This window comes from Canis aureus, chromosome 8 (genome assembly GCF_053574225.1).
Source record: "Canis aureus isolate CA01 chromosome 8, VMU_Caureus_v.1.0, whole genome shotgun sequence".
NCBI classification, from domain to species: domain Eukaryota; kingdom Metazoa; phylum Chordata; class Mammalia; order Carnivora; family Canidae; genus Canis; species Canis aureus.
The window spans coordinates 68,890,855-68,913,233 of record NC_135618.1 but is presented as its reverse complement, the minus strand read 5'-3'; the positions used below and the strand labels follow the sequence as shown (position 1 = coordinate 68,913,233).

Genomic DNA, 22,379 nt, shown 5'->3' with positions numbered 1-22,379 from the left:
CTGCTAAAGGTCATTGGGTGGAAAGACCCAGAGAATCCCAAGAATGAACAGCTGAAGGGCCAGAGTCCCTGCACAATGCAGGAAAGGGAAGAACATCCCTTGACAGCAAGGCTGAAGGCTGGGCCTCTCCTCTGCCATGTGAGGTGTTTAACCCACGCTGGCTGCCTTGTCACCATACAAACAGCCCAGATGCTATGGCTGTTGACACAACATCCTCAGGCGAACAGTCTGGGGAGGGGCCGAGGATGCACCGGCCTGGGAGTGGTCTACTCCTGTACTCAGGTCCCACCATCGTCAACTCCATCCTCCAGCACCACCCTGCCCCGTGGGAGTCACCCCCTCACTGCAGCCACCTCCCACTGCACTCCGTCCCATTGCTAACCAGGATTCCAGCTCTGATGGGGCCTGGCCATGTCCAGCAAGGAATTCCTGTCCTGAGCCAACAGCATCTCATCTTCACTGACCTACTAGGCACACTGGGGCCCCTCAAACTAACTCAAAGTGAGACCATGTGAGCCATTTCCTTTTTCTTCCAAATGCAGTTCTTTTCCAACATTGCCTGCAACAGCTTTGGTGAAGAGATTTTGGGGGTGGGGGAGGCACATGGGAAAAAGATAGGAAAAAACCCAGCCAATTGCACAAAGCCTTTCCCTGGAAAAGCCCAGGCTCTGGAGTGGTCAGGACTTGTGAACACCCTCCCCACCACCTTCTGGAGCTCCGGCTTTGCTGGTTGAGGCACAGATGGGGATCCATTCCATTCCCCATGTAAAAGAGCTGTCTGGGAGCAGGAGAATTGTGGCATGTGTGTGCATGTGTGTGTGTATATATAATAGGCTATATTAGAAAATTCTCTATGTATAAATATAAAACACTGGTATCCAAACATGACACCACAGCAAACTAAAGTGCTTGACAGGAGTTGGGCATGTCTAAGTATATAGGTAAAACTATTATTCATCCTGAGTATCCAGGATGAGGGAGGGAGCTGGAGAAGCAAAACCATGGAGGGCCTCCTGGCATGGTGGGGATGGGGATAGAAGGGTGTGCTGGCCCAAGCCAGGGCATCAAGGGCATCCTATGCCCCCCTGCCCCCGACCAAAGCCTTCTCGACCTGTCTGATCACTGTCCAAGGTCAACACCACACCTCATCTCCACTTTGACCCTACTCTGCCCACCGTGCTTCTGTCCACAAGGAGACCAGCATGGGAAAGCTGGGGAGGCGGGGAGGCTTGCTCCCACAGGAGAATGCTGGTCCGTCTGCACCCACAGCTTCCTCTCTGTCCACAGGGTTGGGGGTGAAGGAACCACTATGTATGCTGAAGGCAGGAGAGGAGGATTATTGTCATCATAATTAAGAATTTGAGAAATCAAATACCAATACTCCTCCTGGCCAGTCCCTGCCTGCTTTCCTCTTAGGCCTCCTCCTGGGTGGGAGCTGGAGTGGGGATGGGAGGAAGCCTTGAGGGCAGCTGACCGGGAAGCTGCCCTTTTATCTGCAAGCCCCAAGCAAAGCATTAGCACCTCCGCCATCCCCAAGACCCCTTCCCTGCAAAACAAGGCCCATTCTGGTCTCAGACCCACAGAAATGCCACAGGCAAATGGTCACCAGAGCTCCTGGGAGTAGAGGGGCCCCAGAGGGTGGGGAAGAGGCCCCCCAGGGACACAATGCTACAAGAATGGGTTGGTGGTTGGAGGTCTGGAGGCAAACGGGCTTGATGAGGATCCAGTCTGAAAAGAAACAACAGTCACCAATTAGGGGATTAGGGGAGAAAAGCTGCAGGCCAGGATTCTTTTCTCCCCCAGAACTGCTGAGCCTGAGGATTCTGGGAAAGTTGGTGAGCTGAGGCAAGTGGGGGGCAGGGGAATGTGGGAGACAGCAGGACCCACTGACTAACCCACTCACCGTTGCACGGCGAAGGCAGGGCTTCCACCCCACATTGCCCCATTCTCCTTCAAGGATTCTGCCCCCGACCCCCAGAGACAGGCCATCCCCCACACCAAGGCCATACTGGCACTTGCCATGAAGGGGTTGGTAGAGGTCCCAGCTGGCTGGCTCAGTTGCCTCTGACCCAGCTTGGCTGATCCTAGGTCGCTGAAGGAAGAGCCTGGGAAGCAAGAGCAAAAACTCAGCTGACAGTGTAAGCCCTTCCCCTCAAGCTGGTGCTGGCCAGCTTTGCTGGGCCTCCCTGCATCCTACAGTGGCAGCAAGAGTGGGCCTTTCTACATACAATAAGGGTCTGGAGCAGAGTCAGAGAACACTGGCAAGTCTGTGGCTTCTCTGGTGCCCCCTACTGGTCCAAAAGGGAACTATTTCAGATATCTGATATCCTAACAGTCCTAATATTCATACCCAGCCTCAATTCCTGCAGTCCCTTCGGGTGGGTGAGGAATGGGGTAAGAAAGGAGGGTGTGGTCTGAATCCCTTACCATTCTGCTGCTGAGTCATCGAGGTCTGTGGGGGGAACACTGGCGGTGGGAAGGTGCTGACAAAGGCCCTGGTGGGAGGCACTGTCTGGGGGAAGCCAGGCCCTGTACTGCTCATCCCAAAGCTGGACCCTGTGGAATGAGGACATGAAGGTCAGGAGAAGCTCTGGAAGGCAGGCTGGAGAACAGTTCTTCCTAGATCTGTCCAAGATGGGGACACGGGATAGAGTGTTTCCCTAACCAGAGGTACCCAGTAAAAGTACCCTAAGTGAGCCATTGGAAGTCTTCAGCTTTTTTGCAACCTAGTAAACCTGCCCTCTTCCTGCCCATGGTGGCTTGTAGCACAGACAGAGGGCACAGCAGTGCCGAGCATGGGTGTGGCCCAGAACTGGGGTCAGCTGCCAGCTACCTGTTAAACTGCATCAATGAAGGCAAAGTACTAGCCCTCTATGTGCCTCAGTGGTCTCATCTCTAAAAGTGGGACCATCCCCTTTCCTAGGACTGCTGGGAAAAGCAAATCCTGGGTGTAAAGCCCTCAGCAGTGTTTGCCACACCGTCAGGTCAGCATGCAAGCTGCTATCAATCTCTCTTCCTGGTCTCAAGGTTTTCAAGAACAACAACAAAAAGGTGGGGGTGGGGTGGGGTAAGAGTGCCTTTGAAGAGAGAAGAGCTGAGGCTGCAGTGGGATAAGGACTGAGGAGATCATAACACTCTGGCAGATGAAAGCAGGGACCAAGGGCAAGGCTGTAAGTGGGACACAGAAGGGAGAGAGGCTGGGTGCTGGGGGGATACGGCTGAGGGGCAAAGAGGGAGAGTCACTGCCACATCAGCCATTAAACCTGCAGAACCGGCTCGGGTAAGTAGCAGCTTGTTTTTTTGTAATTCTTAAATTCTGATCCTGGGACTTGGGTGCTTCTACTCTTTGCCCACTAGGTGGCCTGTAAGTGAACCGCGGTCTGGCCTGGTGAAGGGTGAGAGGGGGATTCGTTTCAGGAAGACCACAGCTGCCAGCTGAGGCTGTCTGCCACTCCTCCTGACAGAGGTGTGTGTGTGTGCGAGAGAGATAGACAGGGAGAGCCAGAGACAGAAGGACAGAGAGAGACAGAGAAACAGAGAGAAGGGAAAGAGAGAAGGAGGGAGAGAGGAAATTTGCACTCTGGGCAGAGTCTGGAGGCTTACCTGTGGCCAGGCCATTGGGCTGGAACGGGTTGGTGGAAGGCAGCTGGGGGTGAGTAGCAGGTACTGTGAAAGGGTTGGTGAAGGCTGCTCAGGGTGGAACAGGGTAGAGGCGGGAGAAAGAGACGGTTACTCTTTACTCATGTAGTTAATATTGGGCTGATAGCATTCCTCACAGTCTTGGGGTGCTCTTTCTCTACTTCCCTCTCTATGGAAGCCCGTTTCCTCTTGGCCTCAGATCCCCTCCCAGGGTCTCCACAGGCAAGACTCACCTCCAAAGGCAAGCCCTGTGCTGCCACCACCACCACCAGCTGGGGCCGACTGGAGTGCAGGGACCTGGCCAGCCACCCCAAAGACGCTGTGACATGGAAAGAGAAGTCAGTGTGCAGGGCACCCAGGATCAAGGGACCAGGGGATGGCAAACCCTGTTCTGCTTGACGACGATGGGAGCAACTGAGCAGGCTGGGAAAAGCCTGCTGCCCCAGAGCAGATGTCTTGACCTACCTGCTGGGGATACCTCCAGCTGATACTCCGGGCCCCAGGAGGCTGCCCATGTCTGGAAGGCTGTTGGGCTGACTGGTGGGTGCAAGAGGAGAGGCACCAAATGGAGTCACCTGGCTGCTCCCTGGGCAATGACAGGAAACAGAACGGGGAGTGCAGGGGTGAGGCAGGAGGGAAGGTGCAGAAGAGATGGAGGTGGGGGGAGCAGGGGAGAAGTAGCAGAATGATGGCATGAGTGGCCCCCACTGGGTTCTCTGAGCTTATTTCCCCCTGAATCATCCACTTCAGAGAGCCTTGACTCCAGCCAAGAATTCTAGGCAGTTTAGCCTTTCTCAGTCTCCCTAGTGCTCAAAGCCACCACTGCTGAGAGAAAGCTGCCTTCCCCTGGGTCAGGTCATTCATTGTCCCTCCTGGTCCAGTTTGACTCAGTTCTCATTTTTTCTTCAAGACCTGGAACCACCTGTGTTTTCCTCAAACCAGCATTTCCATGTATGGAGAAATCACAGCAAGGGACAGGTAGAGGGGATGGGGGGTGTGGGAGTGGGTGAGGAGCTGCGAAGGGCAGAAAGGCCCAGACACTCGGGAGCCTCTCATGGAAGGCAGAGCCCCTGCTGGAGCACTGAGTGGAGATCTCCAGCTGAGAGCTTGGCTCCCACTCCTACCAGAGCCATCCTAAGGCCAGGGGCTTAGATCAGGGTTCCTCTGACCTCTCTGGTCATCACATCTAAAAAAAAAAAAAACACCTAGGGGAAGCTCACATGTGGGGCTTACAAAACAGCCTGAGAAGCAAGCCCAGGAAATTCCTGTCCTTTGGAGAAAGCCTCTTTATCGGTGTGTCTCAGTGTCATCTGTATGGTGGGAATCCTGTCAAGCACTCTGGGCCTCTGGGCTGCTCTGAGGGTAAAATGAGGCTACATATGGGAAAGACTTGATTTTTATGGGTGTTGGGAGATGTATACTGAAGGAAAACGCACTTTGCCTGGTGTCTGCCACATGACAGTGCTCAGGAATTGTTTGCTGCGTGACTATGTGAGAAGTAGAGTGTGAGGAACTGAACTCTAGTTGGGGCCCTACTCCCTGCTACTGCTGTGACCTGAGCAAACTATCTTATTCTCCTGAACTCATTTTTGTCCTCTCCATAGTGTGGTACATTCCTATGGTGTAGGCACACACCTATCTATGGTGGCACAAAGTGCCATAAAGACAGCCCCCACGAACCCTGGTAAGTATTCTCAGGAAGTATTCTGGAATCTGAAAAGTACACAAATGTGAGGGATCACCAAAGCCTATGATTTAAGAGACCATTTCCGCGGTCAGAGGAATAAGATGAGGTTTCAAAGAAAATGTGATGGCTAGCTCAGATAGTAAATGCAAGTGAACAAGAGGCTCTCCTAGACTCTCAGCTCCAGTCTTTCAGCGTGTTCCACCTCAGCCTTGAACAAGAGGCCCCACCTGTAGGCCTCCCCACCCTTCGGGTTCAACAGAACCATGTCTCCAGATGTGCCTTCCCCAACCTCTGTCTGAATGAGAGCCTGGTTTTCCTCTCATAACAGCCCTGTTCTTTGCCCTCAGGGCACCTGACATCTTTGTAGTGACATATTTTTATTTTGTGTCAACTGTGTCCCCTTCTAGACTAATTCCACTACCAGGAGTTTTCTCACATATAGAAGTTGCAAATGTGCCCAACATGACACAAACAGCAGCTTTGTGTTTGTGAGTAGAAGACTAAATATTCATCATTCTCAACTGTTTGAGAGTAGAAGACTAAATATTCATCATTCATTCTACATATTCATCAACATAGGATGGATTAAATAAATTACGATATACACATAAGCAGGGCTATTGTGCGGCCATAAAAAAAACAATACAATGAGGAAGCTCTTCATGTACTGATAATAAAATCTATAGCAGTACTGTTCAGTTAAAACATAAATCAAGGTGCAGAATGGTATGTCTATTATGCCACCAAGAGTGTTAAAAAAAAAAGAGTCAGTGAAGGCCACAGGCTCCTCTTCCCAGAGGCCAGGTAACCTCAAGTCTGTTTGTGGGAAGAGAGGGATGTGATGGCAGAGGTGGAGAGTAGAGGTGAGACTCAGATAAGCAAGCTGATGGAAAAAAGCCTGTAGAGAGTGGGAAGAATCAACAGGTAACCTTCACAAGGGAAGACTCTTTTGCCTCCCAGAGGTGAGAGGAAGGGCCAGGGAAAGATAAAGACACTAAGGCAAGGGAGGAATGGCAAAGCCAGGCTGGTTCTCAAATCCGTATTGCTCCCTGGCCCCCTCAAAGTTCAGCCTGGTTTCTCCTCAGTTAAGTTAGGGGCTTTTTTTTCTTTTCTTTTTAAAGGATTTTATTTATTTATTTGGCAGAGAGAGAGAGAGAACACAAGGAGAGGGAGCGGCAGGCAGAGGGAGAGGGAGAAGCAGGCTCCCTGTTAAGGCAAGAGGGGAGGGGTTGGGGTGGGGGGGCTGGATCCCAGGATCCTGGGATTATGACCTGAGCCAAAGGCAGACGCTTAACCAACTGAGCCACCTAGGCGTTGGGGCTTTTTTCTAAAAACTCCAGAACAATCACTTAGGTCAGAAGCCTCAGTACTGCTCTAGGCCTGTCAGGGAGCTCCCAGGTGAGAGAAGGTGCTTGCCCCACTGGGCTGTGCCCTATTGGGCTGTGTCTCCTGACGGACACTAGAGGGCAGAGCCCGCCCTCACTCTGGTAGGGTCCACAAAGGGTACTTGGTCAGCCCATTCTGGGAAGCTAGGTATACCTGTGCTCCTGTTTGCTTCTTCTGTACTTCCAGGGCCTCACTCCCTGTGGCTGGATTGGCATACAGGCCTTCTAGCAGTTTCAGGGGAAACTGCAGTTTTAGAAACTTCCCCTCTCCAGACTCCCCCTCAGAAATATAAAAATACAACTAGGCTTGTCAGAAAAGACACCCACCTCTCACCCAATCCTCCCTACTTTATACCCAGTAGTTCTTTATGTCACACTCAGAGAACCACCCTGGTGATCACGGTGCAGTGGGAAGTGAACAGGATCTGCCACTCATCAGCCATTGGGGTTTGGCCAAGTCACTGGCCAAGTTGAGCCAGTTTTGTCAACTACAAAATGGAGATCTTTCCTTCCTCATGGGGATAATATGGGGATGCTCCTAGCAATAGCAGGAGCCTCACAAGGGCTGATAGGTTCTGGCTGGCTGCAGACCAGCTGTGTTTTGAGATGACTAGACACTGGACAGAAGTTCACCTCAGGTTCAGCCGGGGAGGGCTCCGGGACTGACAGTTTCCTTCTCTTCTTCAAAGGTTGGCCTTTCGGACAAGGGATTGCGACAGGCATGCATCTCTGACAGGGCCAATTTATAACCACCTTGTATAGGCGGCTTTCTCTCTCCCAAGAGCACTTTCTTCCTGCTACACTGAATATTTCTGTGCCAGCTTACATTCTTACTGGTAGCATGCAAAAGGGCCAATTTCCCTGCATACTGGCCATTACTAATCTTTAAATCTTTGAATATAACTTGTGAAATTATTATCTTACCCTAATTTGCATTTTCTCTGATTAGTCAAGTTGAGAACATTTTCATGATTTTTTTCTGGGTATTTGCTGCTTGTATTCCTTCCCTGTTATCCTATTCTTTTTTACTTATGGGAGTTTTAAAAACACATGATGGGGGGATCCCTGGGTGGCTCAGTGGTTTAGTGCCTGCCTTTGGCCCAGGGGGTGATCCTAGAGTCAAGTCCCACATCAGGCTCCCTGCATGGAGCCTGCTTCTCCCTCTGCCTGTGTCTCTGCCTCTCTCTGTGTCTCTCATGAATAAATAAATAAAATCTTAAAAAAAAAAAAAAGATAAAAACACATGATGGCTATTAGCTTTTTGTCAGTTTTCCACATTGTAATGATCTTTTCTGTTTCATGCCTTCAAGGACAATGAAACATTGTTATGGGACATCTTTCAGGATACCTTTTATTTTATAGAATGTGACCTAGACAACTTCTATTTGTTAGAAATTGATGTGATGTCTCCTAGTCTGTGGTCAAATTGTAAAAGGGTTCTGTGTTTGAAAATTCTATCTTTTGGGATGCCTGGGTGGCTCAGTGGTTGAGCATGTGCCTTCGGCTCGGGGCGTGATTCCGGGATCCTGGGGTCGAGTCCCGCATCAGGCTTCCCCCGCAGGGAACCTGCTCCTCCCTCTGCCTATGTCTCTGCCTCTCTCATGAATAAATAAACAAAATCTTAAAAAAAAAAATAAAAAGAAAATTCTGTCTTTTGATTACAAAGTTCTGCTTATATGTATTAGGTCAACCTTGTTCAAGTGTTACTCAAAAGGCCTACTTTCTTCCTTATTTGTCTATCTACTCTATCTATTATTAATCTCATGAGTCTACTATCATCCCCCTCTCAGTCACTCTGTGTTAGATTTTCATTGTGTCTAAGTTTTTGCTTTATGACTTTCAAGGCCACCCTGTCAGGTACTTTAAGTTGGCAATGTGAGAACTTCTTTGTGAATTTTAACTTTCATCAATATGAAATGTCCCTCCTTGTCCCATTCAAAAAAATGAAAATAAAATAAAAACAAAAGCGAACAGACAATTTGAGGTGGCACAGCGGGAAGGCTGTGGGCAGAGTGAGAGTCGGGGAGTCTGGGCTCTGGGCCGAGCTCTGCACTCTGTGGGCTGCATGACAGGGGAACCGCTGAACTGCTTCATTTGTACGATGGCTACATTTAAAGGGTTCCTTCCAGACCTCAAAGCTCTCAGCTCAGAGGACCTGAGAGGTTTCCGCCTTGGGTGGGCTATGAGGTGGGAAGAATAACTCACCAAAGCTGTAACTTCCAGTTAGCATCCGACTGGCTGGCAGTGAGGGTAGAGAAGAGGAAGGGTGGGTGGGTGGGGGAGGGGAGAAAGAGAGAGCGTAAGTCACTAGCTTTCTCCAGACATCAGGTCTTTATGGCACTCTGGCTGCCCTCCTGTGTGTCCAGGACATGCAAAGGCCGAGGGCCAGCCCCAAGGCTATGAAGACTTGATGTCTGGGGACTCAGGGAGGAACCAAATGTTTAATGACAGTGGCCTTTAGGGTCTCTTTCTTTTTTTGTGTGTGGGGGTCTCTTTGAACACAACACTGAAGATACATGCTTCTGTTCTAACAGGGGTGAGTGAGGACTTCTGGAGACTATCTTGGACTTTGACCCAGTGCTTACCCTTTGGGCAGCATACATCGCAGACCATCAGAGCACTCTAGAGGAAAGGTCATGTCCGCTTTTGATTTTTCGAGGACTGGGATCCCCCAAACTTCCCGGTCAGAAATCTTCTATGCACACCCTGAACAACTGCTACTGCAACTGAGCTGTTTTCTCTACAGGACAAAATAGAGCAGTGGAGCCACTCTTCCTTTCCCAGGGCTGCTTCTCGTTCTCCCCTGTCTCCTTTGCCCAGATCTCGAGGTTGGTGCAGATGTGAATGAAGGGCGATGTATGGATGTGGAAAACTGAACATAGTCAGAAGAGAGGAGGGGACTAGAATAGAGCAGGGCAGAATTTACCTGTGGCTGTTGGCTGGGCCTGGAAGGGGCCTTGGCCAGCTGGAGGAATGCTTCCAAATGCAGAAGAGCCGGGGCTACTGCCAAAGGCATCGAAGTTGGCAAAGCCTCCATGGGAAGGTGTCTGGCCTACAGGTGGAGGGAATATAAAGGCTATATATATAACATGCTCATAGAATTGTTATAATATATACTAATTCTGAAGGCCAAAGGGACATTGCCTTTCTACAGGGTCCTGTTCAGAGAGAGGTGGCAGGGGCCTGGGCAGAGGGCCAAATAACCACTGGGGGCAAGGGGACCTCAGAGGCCTCCAAGCTCCCTCTCCACCATCTTTTATCCTTACTCCATGAGGCATTCACATTTTTGTCAGGGCCTACTTTGGGCTGAATCATGTGGGGAAAAAAATCGTTTTTGGTGGGGGAAGGGTTTGAGAAGAAAAACGGGAACTAGATACCATTTTATTCAACCCTCTGTTGGCTGCTGCCGATCTTTGGGAAGAGGGCAGGGGGAATGGAACACGTGATGAGCCCCCTGCCCCCATTTTAACAGAAAAAGAAAGTAATAAAAAGGTGATTTCCAGTGTTCTAACAGGAAGTGCTGGTAGTCCCAGACTGTGATGTTTTCTGGTCAAACTGGTAGATATAATCCTGGCCACTCTCATTTGACCCCAGGCCTTCCAACTTTGATACTTCAGAATTATCATCATGTTTGCAGGACGGGACAGGGGTGGGGACCTGGTCACCTCAAGGGCGTGAATTCCTTGTGTCAGGGGTATACACTGTGGGAATCTTCTCCCAAGCCCCACTTACCCCCAAAGGCTGGGAACGCAGCAAAAGCTGGTGCCACCTGGGGAGCAGCAAAGGGGTCTCCACCTATGTCGGCCAGCAAGTCAGTACTGGCTTTCTTGATGGAAGAGTGGGGAGGTGGCTGAGAGCTCCGGGGTTGGGACGTCCGAGGCTGCGACTGACAGATAGACTTGAGAGGAGAAGGCATGACATAGAGCACTTGGGGTCCCAGACATGACAGGGCCCCTGCACGGCTCCCTAGGCTGCCCCCAGATAGGCAAGTGGAGAGAGAAGAGAGGGAGAAACTGCCCTCAACTGAGCGATTTCCTGGGCAGAAGCTGCCTGAGCCCCTCATATACCTAGTTTCTTTGTCTTCGCAGTGTACCAGTTCCCAGAAGCAAATGTTTTAGGGCTTCTCAGAGAAGGTAACCCTGAGATACACAGGGATGGTGCCAAGATTTTGCCCACCCCCCCAACACCCAGAACTGTTACTTCCTCATCTTTTCCAGGGGTTTGAGGCAGCATCCTGGCCCCTTCTGTGTTTCCTTGGAGCAATGGTTAGGTTTGAAGTCGATACTCTGACTTTCCTAAATACCACTTCCTGTTGGGTTCTTTCTTCCAAAAGATAGAAGAGTCTGAGGTGAGTCCAAGACATAGGTCTGAGAACCAACTCACACCTCCAATACTGTTGTTTGCTAAGTCCAGAGGATTGGACTTAGAAAACTGACATCCCTGTCTCCCAAATTCCCAACTAGCCTTGAAGGGCAGGTCTGAGAGTTACCTGGCTAGAAGCGGAGGCAGCAGCTGAGAGAGATGGCACAGGATCCCCCAGAAGAGTCCGCAGGGGCTTTCCTTCTGGGATGGAGCCCTGGATGGGGGTGGAGGCACTGCCTTTGGTATAAGCGGGCCCCTTGACTTGGTCTGGGGGGACATACCTTTGAGAAAGAATAGCCAGGCTGAAAGGAGGGGTAATACCATGCGCCATGCTCAGTGTAGGCACTTGAAAGCACAGGTGACAGCCCAAGTCCCTTTACCCTTTCCCACTGATTCCCTTGTTTGAACTAAAGGAAATTGAGTAACTCAGCAAAGTCCTGCCTATCCTGAGTATCCCATTTACTGCCGGATGCTCATTCTTTTCTGCAGTAATGTTCTCTTTGCTCAGATGTGGGCCTGTTTTTTCCTCCTCTCTCCTTTCTCTTTCTGACATCAAACCATTTGGGTTTTAAGTAATAATGTGTCAGTAGTGCTGCTGGACAGGTGATCCTATTTTTCAACTTCCTTTTTATTTTCTAGGCGTTTCTGCGCGTTCCTCCTTCTCAGTCCCACAGAAAGTTTCTGCCACCTCCTCTTCTAAGTGCTCACAATCTATCCTGACAGCTCCTGTGACTTCTGATAAAATTCCCTCCACTCTAGCATATGTATGTGGTCTCTACTCTGGAAGCATCTTCTTTATCTGGAGGACACCCCCAGGAGGGACTCCAAAATGCTGTTTTGTCCACATCAAACTCCTTGTTGTCTGAATTCTCTTCTCCACCCTATAGTTACCCCCAACATACACACACCCCTGAGATCAAGCAATAGGAAGAGCCACCTGGGGAAAGAAAAAGCAAGGGGGAGCAGAAACAGTGTTTTTGTCACCAGGAAAATAGAACACATATACATTGTGGATGAAATGATGGGATGGGTTAAAAGCACAGAGTTCTAGGGTATGTGCTTCCAGCTGCCTCTTTGCATATATGGGCCCAGCTAAGCTATAAACCTGATCCACACTCCCACAGGCCTAGCCCCTCTCTAAGCAGCCTAGTATCTCCCCAAAAGAGGAGCATCAAAGTTAGTAACTGGGGACAAGTTGTCCTTTAGGTAGTTTCATGATTTTGAAGTCAGAATTGAGCCCTAACTGAATCTGGATGGAATATATTCAACCCAAGTCTGGCCTTTGAGAGAAGAACCAACTCAAGTCTGGAAACTAGACTGTCAGATAAAGAATCCCTTTGGACATGCATCTCCGTAGCAATATCCTTCCTCCTCCTTACCATCTCTTCTTCTCATATTTTTCCTGGAGAAATTCCTTCACCTTCTGAGGATCCCTGGAATCCGGTATTAAAGATGTCCGAGCATCAAAAAGACCCAGCCAAATCTTCCTACAAACCTAAAGGAATGGAGTCAGGTAACAGAGGAGTTCAGGCATAAAGCATGAGATGGGAATGATACTACTTCCAATTTATTTATCCATACATATTAATAAGCATGGACACATGTGAGGGTCTGGGTATACCCACAAAGCAGACAATCCGTGGCTTCACAGAGTTGACCATCTAATGGGGAGGTCGTGCCTTAGGTAAGTAAAAACAGATTTATAATTAAGGGACGCCTGGGTGGCTCAGTGGTTGGGGGCCTGCCTTCAGCTCAGGTCCTGATCCCGGGATCCAGGATCGAGTCCCATATTGGGCTCCCTGCGAGGAGCCTGCTTCTCCCTTTGCCTATGTCTCTGCCCCTCTCTCTTAGTCTGTGTCTCTCATGAATAAATAAATAAATATTAAAAAAATTGATTTATAATTACATATTATGACACATCTTGTAAAAGAAAAGAGAGGACCATGAGAATTATGGGGAATGAAATCTGGATGGGGGTGGGCTCAGGGATGATTGTCAGAGCTGTGGCTTCCAGAACACCTCCAGAGGCCTTCCCTTGTCAGTATCCTCTAAGTAAGCCAGTTACCCACAAGCTAGGAGGACTGGACTGCTAACAGCAAGGACAGTGTCTTCCCACCACCAGCAGATTTAGCTGGGGAAGGGGTTTAACCAACATTCGAGTACATGGCATAGGCTTATACCCAGGGTTCTGAGGGTCAGATTGGTAGAGCTGGCTCCAGATCTTACTCTGAGTCAATTCTGAATGCTCATCAACGTGGTGCTCTAAATGTCAAGGGGCAGTCTTCCTTGTGAGTGCCTAGGAGTCACCCCCTATAGAGATTTTGCTCCTTTCCCTGCTTTCTCTAACAAAGGCCTAGACAAACCATAATTTGTATAATGAAGATTCTATGGATATACAAATATGCATAAGACATAGTCAATACTAAAAAATAAAAGAAACTGGACCAAAAAGGAAAGCTGTGGGTTTTTTCCATAATCATGAGACACAGCTCCCCTGGCCAGCAGGGCAACTATAGCCAGTAACCATTCCATCGGTGCTGGCTTACCTCATTTCCACGGGATTGCAGGAACACTACTTCAGGCTCAGTGAAAGTTGTCATGGAGATGGACTTGACTCGATGGGGAGGGTTCAGGCCTCTCCTGTGAGAGAGAAACAGGAAGAGAAGTACAATGTGGTTAGTGGTTAGCACTGCAGGTCTGTTTATGGGAGGATGGGGAGGGAGAAAGGAGAAGACAACACATCAATTGAGGTAGAACTCAGGTAGAATTCCCTGACGAAGCTACTTCCCGATTCAAGGAAAGAAGGGAAGTGAGACTGTTTTGGCAGCTTTTAATGAGAGTCAGGGGTGTGTTGGGATCCCCCTCATTCTGGAGAAGAAGGTAGGGCCTGCCTATCCAGAAGCCTTGTCTCCCTTGCCTGGGTTCCATGGCAGGAAACCTGCCTTCTCTCCTAGCAGGGTTCCTCCTGCAGGCTGAGGGGTGGGTAGGGTGGGGTGGGGGTGGGGGGTTACTTCTGGGAACTCAGAGATGTGCCCACATCCCATTTCCTGTTTTGCCATGGTTTAATACCTGGCTGCCTCTCCTCTTTGTCTAGACAGGAAGTGTGATTGTAGGGATGGAGAGGGGTCCCTCTCTTTTATTAAGAGATCTCTGAGAAAAGAAATAGTCCAGACCTTCTCAGCTCTAGATCTTTCGATGAAGCAGGAGGAAGTCAGAGTTAACCATGAGATACGAGATTGGCATGAGTCAGGAACATATATCCTGTAGTGATGCTTTTGTGCCAGCTCTGTGTATTCTGTTAACTCTCTGGGAGTCTATTTGTGCCCACAGAAGCCCTATAGAGATTACAGTAGACAAGAAAGCTTTCTTGCCCACACTCAACTGCCCTCTGGAGTGTTCTAACAAGGGAAACTTGGCGTTAAGCCAGGTTCCCCTTTCCTTTTCCCTTAAGTTTTACTCTGGTCCAGACCAACTGCATTCATCGGATGAAAACAAAACTGGCCAAACCACAACAAATAAACCAGACCCTGGGACCAGGCTGTGAAAGAGCATTGGCATATGCAGGAAAGATAGTCTCAGCTGATGAGGCCTCTTCAGACTTTCACTCCCCTGAAAATGGGCAAATCAAGATGTGAAAATAAAAGAAGCTCTAAAAGAGGGTCCCGGTTGATGCCATCGGGAAAGCAGAGGGAAGGAGGAGATCACACAATTTACCAAATGGAAATCCTAGAGAAATTTTATGCTAACAGGTGTACCCACAAAATGAAGGTATCCCTATGAGTCTAGAAGATTGGCAGTGTACGTTAGTGTCTGTGTAAGGGTATGCCAAGGCGGTGGGGCGAGGGAGGGGGGACAGGTGACATGATAGAGTGAAGAGTGAAGAGCAACAGTTCCTTTGGATAATAAATTACCGATTGTGGGATTCTAACAAAGGACAGGACACCGAAGGCTACAATTGAAGGTATTTTCAGCAATTCTGTTGCTAGCCTTTTAAGTAAAGGATCTCTAAATACTCCTTTAAAAGACATTATCAAAGAGGACTGATGCCCTAAAGAAAGATTAGAGCAGAGAAATCCAAAAGCAAGGCTTTATAACTACAGGTCAAACAATAGCTCTTAAACTTGATCTGCCCTGAAGACTCTTCTAATCATATTTCAGAGATATTCCAGTTTTCTCTCTTAAAGCCTTACTAATGGCCTTGTTTTGTTTTGAAGTCCAGACAGACTTTTATATTCTTTCCCTAGCTCTTGGTCACCTTAATCTCTAGGCTCTTCCCTCGCAAAATGCCAGATGTTCTAAGGTCCAGCCAAGCAGACCTCTTCGTTCCTTTGATCCCAGTTCTTATCTTCACCTCTTACTTAGAAATATTTCCTTTGCCAAAATACAAGGCATAATGGTAGGCACTCTGGGGGGTGCAATAGGACAGCTGTTTACCACTATATACCACATATATCACATTTCATGTAGACTTAGTCCTTGATCAGCCGATGCTTGCCTACAATGATCCTAGGAGCCTAGACAAAGATACTCCTCAACACAGTTGGGTGCCATTTAGGCACACACAAGCCGGATCAGAGAGAATGTGGCACCAGGATGCAGCAGTGGGGGAAGGAAGGAACTGGTCATGGGAAAAGTAAAATGTATTCTGTTTACACTAGAAGAACAGATTTAAAGCCTATCACAAAAAGGTCATTGACATTTCCTGAAAGGACAACCAGGAACTGTTAGCAAAGTGTAAACAGGGAGGTGCTTCCTTATAGGGGGAGGGGGAGGGATTTGACCCATTCATCAGTCTAGAGGGGATGATTGGAACAACAGAACTTCCTATGGTTAAGCTTGGACTGGAGGATTTTGGGAGGGTGGGGTGGAGGGTGGAAGATAGTATGAAGGGAAAGCAGAGAAAATAAGTGATTTAGGTGCTTTGGGCCAAATGAATCTGAGGGAACAGGATGTTTCCATAGCACAGTACAAAAAGCACTGCTCTGACCTTGATGTCTGTAGACTGGATTATGTATAACTAGAGCCACAGTCTGGGGGCAGGGAAAATTCTCTACAAGGCAACATTCTGCAGCCCAGGAAGAGGACCTAGTTACATGGCCTATGAGTCAGAGCATTTTGTTTCTGAATCAGAGAGAGGTCATTGCTGGCTGAACAGAAGCAATTTAGAAACAAGAGCCCCTCTCCTCCCAGTAGCTGAAATCAAATGTTAGAGGAGTGTTAGGTCTCTCTGGGGACATAGCAGGATCATGCGAGGGGCCAGATCTGAGTCACTGGCCTGGAAACAAACAGACTCAAGTCTTCAACTTGTACCCAGTCTCCCCAACATGACTCACAGGTTCTCCCCAAAAGAAGTGAGAGCTGGAAGGAGACACTGCCCTTTGGTTATCATAGCAAATCCATTCTGTTATTTCTAACAGGAGGTGCTGGGGGAATGCAGAGATAAATTTATTTGCCCAGAATAGGGTAAGTTTTTCCAACTGAAAGCAAGTATATTACTAGGACTTGAGCCTCAGCCCAGTCATGACGCCTTTGACTTCAGTTTCTGTTTCTTGGGGCACCTGACTGGCATTTGAAGTACTCTGCATCCTTCTATGAAGTGCCCTGAAATACTGGCAGCAAAGCGACCTGCAGGGACCCTAAAGCCCGCCCAATTTTCTCTCCTTGCCTCTCTCTCCCCTCCCTTATGATCACACAACTATTTCTACAAATACCACACCTTTTGTTTTTCTGTGGTCATCTCCCTCACAACCCAGGTTTTGCTTCTATCTTGCTTCATGAAAGTCTCAAACTTGCTCAGCTGCTCAGATAAGAAGGTTCTGTCAGGCCAACAATGGAAAAAAACAGTTCTACCCAGCACCCAAGTTCTTTCATTTGTGCCGAATTTGGACTTGGGAATTCCTGACTTCTGAATATTTAGTGTTCAAATTCATACCTCCCAGGTGGGGTTTCTTTGCTTCTGGGATTCTAGTCCTCTCTGCCTCTGACCAGGGTTCAGCTAAACCACTGTTGGCTCTTATCTTGGACCCAAACATCACCAAAAAGAGTCCCTATTAGAGACTCTTACCAGTCCCTAATAGGAGAGCTCCCCTATTACCTGCTCCAGGCTCAATTTCACTAATTTTACAAAACTTCCTCCTGATCTAAAATCCCTGCAACAATGATAAACTGCTGTCCACTCATGTAGAGCCACACAGAATCCTCTGCCTTCCTCTTCAGGCTCATTCCCAATCCTTTTTACATTGTTTCTCCTTCTTCTCATCTCTTTGGATGAAAGGTGAGGCAGGAGAGGATGGAGGGATGTGACTAATACAGGGGCAAGGGACATGTCTATCTCTCTGAGACGGATGGAAAAGTACTGAATTATTGAACAACACACTATGCCTTTTCTTCCATGGAGATAAAAGTGCTTCAACCAGGAACCACTACCAGCAAGGCCAGATGGGGAAACTAAGGCACAAGGAGGTTAGGAACTTGTCATAAAGAAAGAGCTGTCAAGCACACCTCGCACCCAGTCCAGAGCTCTGTCCACCTGACCTGTGACTTAATCCTGCTGTGGGAATGAAGTTGTGCAGAAGTAGAGGAGACAAGTTATATATTATTGAGACCTGAAGGATGATGGATTAAAGAATGAACTCAAACATCTAGGTTAGGGAAGCATGCCACAGACTTTGCTGAACCCAACCCTGATGTCAATGACATTATAGGCCTCAGAATCTATTTTCTTTTTTCTTTTCTTTTTCTTTTTTTTTTTTTAGAATCTATTTTCTTATTAAAGAAATGTGGTTTATTCATTGAGGCATCCAGGCAAACCAGAGCAAGAAAAAAACTTGAAGCCACTGCTTTGGAAAAAGCACTTTTTAGCAGCAAGTTTTACCCTGTCCTAGCTTTCTTCTCTAGTAGAAGAGTCAGACACAACCAAAGACACAGCTGAATGTATATTTTGGGGAAGTGAAAAGGACCTATATCCAGGTTAAGGAAACTAGGTATTGGACGAAAACCAAATGAATAAAACTAGGTCAAATTTGGGACCTACAATTGTGGCAGCATGTATATAAATTTAGAAATAGACAAAACTAGCAGCTTCTCTCTCAGTCCCTCACACCAACGCTGTGGTTTTCTGCTAGAGCTGAGAAAATATTTCTCATGAAAAAAGAAAATGAGAATGAGCTTGTACATGTAGTGACAAAGCCATAGTCATACCCACCCACCAGTATTAAAATCAAAAATTTTCTCCAGATCTTGGGAAATTCAACTTTGGCTGCAACAGTCAACTTTGCTCCATCAGACTGTGCAGCCAGCTGGGAACTTTGGAAATTGAGCTCACTGCCCTCAGAACACTCCATTCCCCTAAGAAGTGGACATATTTGTAACATACATGCTTAATAGAGAGCTGGCTTTCAAGATAAAGCCTGTCTCACTGTCTCCTTTCCCTGGCTATGGTGCTAAAGTGTGGGACTTGAATTCCCATCCCCTTCAATACTGTTGTTCTTTTTTTTGTTTTTTTGAAGATTTTATTTATTTATTCATGAGAGACACAGAGAGAGGCAGAGGGAGAAGCAGGCTCCATGCAGGGAGCCCAATGCGGGACTCGATTCCGGGACTCCAGGATCACGCCCTGAGCCAAAGGCAGTTGCTCAACTCCTGAGCCACCCAGGAGTCCCCTGTTGTTCTTTAAACAAATAATATTTTTTCTTTTTTCATCATCCTACCTCAACATGAGCTCCTATCACTCTCCAGCCCATGCTGAGCTTAATTTAACTTCACAGTACTTATTATTATCAGCAATTATATATTTAATGATTGATTTAGATAGAGTCCATGGCCTCCACTGTGGTATAAGCTGCATAAAGATGGGTACAATTTTGTGCACTGCCATATCTCCAGTGCCTGAGACCATATCTGGGGCTTGACAGGCACTCAATAAATACATGTTGACAGACTGAATGAATGAATGAATGGACAGCCTCCTGACCTACCACAATTTTCACTTCCCAGTACCACAAAAATCCTGATCTTTGGTCAATCAACCATGTGGATTTAAGATGTTAGTTGGTCTAAGTGTCACCCTGGAGCCATGCCCTTCCGTGTCTTTTTAACTGTGTGTGCTCTCTTTTCACTCCGCAGCCAGTAGTAAGCATCCCACACCTCACACATTGTTTAGGGCCCACCTGCCAGGTCCTGCCAGCACCTGCCTGTCCCAGGGCACAGGCAATATTTTTATAAAGTTCCTATGTGTGGCCCTACTCCAATGAGTTCTATATGGTGAGAAGTACCACCAGAACCCAGGCAGACAGTCACAGCCAGGGCAACCAAAGCTTTCTTCTAGAGTTTCTTCTGATATTTCTCTCCTTATAATGTCAACCTGCCTTTAGTTTACTGTGCACAAGTGATAAAGTTCTAAAACTGTGCACTGATATTTAAGGAGTTAACTGTTCTAGCAAAAGAAATCAGGTTTTTAATGTGTGCCAGATCCCTTGACCCTCCTTCTGCCCTGATTCAGGGATATTCATTATAGAAGGGAAATGTTATCTGTGGGATACTTTAAACCAAGATCTATAAAATAATGATAATAGTGTCAGCTCTCCCATTTAGTTATGCTTTATCTTTTGTGCTGCACAGCTAACCTTGGGAATGAATTAACACTGTTTCCAAACATTTTCTTCCTAGGACCTAGACTCTAATATACCATCAGTTTTATCTGCCTGCTCCCAGACTCTATAACCAGATTTTCCTCTTCACAACAGGATCTTCAGAAATCTGTTCTTTCTCTTTCTGCTATAAATAGTCCTAAACTTTGCTCTTTCTCTCCTCAGAGTACTTGTCCCAGTCTCAGGTCTATCCTTTTGCTTCATTTAAGTCTCTACTTTTTGACACATTCCTGTTTGAGTTCTAATTGTTGTCCCAAGAGCCATAATGGCTTTCACTTAGACCAAAGTCATTACACACAAGTGGGATTGATCAGAACATAGGAGTTTGGCAAAGGAGGTAAAAATCAAATAGAGAAATAATCCTACACTGTTATCTTAGGAGACTTGGATCTTCATTTTTGATCTGCCATGATCCTAACTAATATCTAATAACAAATGCTGAAAACAGCAACCCCCATATGGCACTGGATAAATCAGTAAACCTCTCTTTGCTTCTGTTCTCCCATCTGTCATGTAAGAACAGTACTGCTCCCTTCTTGGCTCCTAAAGGTGTAAGAACAAGGAAAGCACCTTTTGTTAAATACAACACCAACCAACTAGACAAATACCAATGTATTAAAACCATTCTAAGCAAGTCCAAATAAATCTCTTGATAAACTTATACAAAACAGAGATACAGGGTTGGTATCCGATGTTAATCAGGCATCTAACCAAATAATTCCCTACGAGGAAAAAGAAACTTACCCTGTAACCAGAAATCTGGCCTAGAACTGTGGCTCTAAATTAGTTCAGGCATGACCAAATTCAGTGCCAGTGCCAAGTGCAGCACTGCAGATTATACAAAACTCCCCCAAATCTAGAAAGAGCTGCCAAATGCTACTCCCAGGATCAAGCCATGGCAACAAGAAGCTTAAAGGTGTAAACTATTACACTTAAGGATGGCTCATCCAGATCCCCAAACCTTTGGAAAAGTTAAGCTCTCTCTAACAGGGCAACCCAACAGCTCTCTAAAGATGTGTCAGAAATCTACCTCTGGGTAGTACTCCACAGCCCTGCACCATTAGGACCTGCACCTGAACACCGCAACATGGCTCCTTACCTGTCACTCTTTCTACTCTGTTAGCCCGGGTTAACTTACCTATTTTAAATTGGTTTCTCCATCTCACACTCCAGGATGGGTACAAGCCAGAAGGAAGAAAAGTACACCTTCATCTAGAGCCCAGCTTATTCTACTCCTCTCCTGTTTGTCCCCCACCTAAACAGAGTTCCCTTTCAAGGTGTGTGTCATTCTCTGGCCCTTTCAATGTCTAACCACCTCCCCACCCCGGCTCCCTTCAACTCTCCCTACTTTCGGTCCGCCTGCCCTCCCTTCGAGAGTTTCTCCCTTCTTCTCCGGTGTCCGTCCTATCCCCTGCAACGCGACTCCCATCGTGTCTTGTCTCCCCGGCCAATTTCCTTTCCCCGTGACAGCTCTGCAGCAGACCACCCTCTGAGCGCATCAGGCGCTTCCCCAGGCCTCTCCGCCACCACCCCTACCTCAGCTCGGTCCCCTCGCCCCGATCCCCGCTGCCTAGCCCCCTGCCCCCCCCCCACCCGCCGACACTCCGTGGCCCCTTCCCTGTCCTGCCCCATCCCCCACCCCCGCCAGTACACTCACAGGAGGCCGGAGCAGGTGGTGCAGACGAAGCTGCCCACGGTGATATCCACGTAGGTGACCCCGCGCTGGGCGCACTCGAAGCAGTGGCGGTTCCCGGCCTGGCTGCAGCCGCCCAGCTCCCGCACCCGGCGACACCACACCTCCGAGGCCGCCTCCGCCTCCGCCTTTCCCCCGCTGACTCCGCCACCCGGGCCTGGACCCTTCTTCGCCGCCATCACCATGGTTGCCCGGTCCCTCGGACCACCTCCCCGCAAGTCAGCAATTGGCCCTTCAACTACGGCCACCTTCCCGCCTCCTCTGCCTCCTCCGCACGCCCGGCTCCCCTGACAGAAGCTAGGGAGCCGGCGACGTCCGCGGGAGACTCCTCAACCCCTCGCCTCGCCTATTCTGCACGCTGATTGGCTAGTCTCCTCCCACCTCCTCACTCTGATTGGCTCGACTTTGGACGGCCTTGGGCTGCGGGAGCCGCCAACGCCACGCCCCACCGCCTTCACCCGCAGGCCTCTCCCATTGGCCCGCAGAGACCCTTGCCGGGAGAACTGTGCGTGCCCTCTCCCTGGCCCCGCCCCCTCTCGCCACTGCCTCCACGGCGGCCCGCCTCCCAGATTCGATTGGTGAGTCCAGCTAACACGGGCTCCGACGCCGACCCTGATTGGCTGTCGAGGCTGCAAAGTTAGCGCGCGAGCAAAAGTAGGTGTCTCGCGCGTGCGCAGCCCTGGTCCTCTTGGATGATGACGTTCATTCCCGCCAAATTTCAAAGGTCCAGTCTCCGCTGGATGTGCGGAGAGGTATGAATAGCAGAAGAGAAGGGGCGAAAGAGGGGGAACCAAGGGGAGGAGGAAAAGAAGGGAGCCCCCAGAGGAATGGGAGGGAAAAGGAGAGGAAGTGCCTTATAAATGCTATTTCATTTACTCCTACCCTACGCCACAGGAAATCTCATTTTATAGAGAGTTTAGGTTATACGACTTGAGGGAGGTCACATGGCTGGTACGTGGCCCAAC

The 22,379-nt window shown here is 48.5% G+C and overlaps 1 protein-coding gene across 5 annotated transcripts; it reads right to left on the bottom strand.

The window, feature by feature from the left end:
* Positions 1–519: 519 nt before the first annotated feature.
* AGFG2 (ArfGAP with FG repeats 2) lies at positions 520–21,785 on the bottom strand. Of its 5 annotated transcripts, none has more exons than XM_077908023.1 (13): positions 21,379–21,785; positions 13,620–13,713; positions 12,453–12,568; positions 11,201–11,375; positions 10,444–10,609; positions 9,638–9,763; positions 8,917–8,949; positions 4,105–4,225; positions 3,873–3,958; positions 3,604–3,687; positions 2,428–2,556; positions 2,020–2,105; positions 520–1,728 (listed from the first exon to the last, which is right to left on the bottom strand). In XM_077908023.1, exons 1-13 carry the CDS (start codon positions 21,597–21,599, stop codon positions 1,669–1,671), a joined length of 1,497 nt encoding a protein of 498 aa, XP_077764149.1. In that variant the 5' UTR covers positions 21,600–21,785; the 3' UTR covers positions 520–1,668. The 5 variants fall into 5 exon arrangements, with proteins under 5 accessions (XP_077764149.1, XP_077764150.1, XP_077764151.1 ...); XM_077908024.1 differs by having other exon boundaries at positions 10,444–10,597; positions 21,379–21,784; XM_077908025.1 differs by having other exon boundaries at positions 11,201–11,354; positions 21,379–21,780.
* Positions 21,786–22,379: the final 594 nt, after the last annotated feature.

What these genes read in the sequence shown, in the direction of transcription:
- AGFG2 (XM_077908023.1), bottom strand. Translation starts at nt 21,599, where the DNA reads ATGGTGATGGCGGCGAAGAAGGGTCCAGGCCCGGGTGGCGGAGTCAGC. An exon ending in TGCGTTCCCAGCCTTTGGGG is followed by an intron (nt 9,764 to 10,443) that starts GTAAGTGGGGCT and finishes CTCCACCTGTAG; the next exon opens with GCCAGACACCTTCCCATGGA. An exon ending in GATGACTCAGCAGCAGAATG is followed by an intron (nt 2,106 to 2,427) that starts GTAAGGGATTCA and finishes CTTGCTTCCCAG; the next exon opens with GCTCTTCCTTCAGCGACCTA.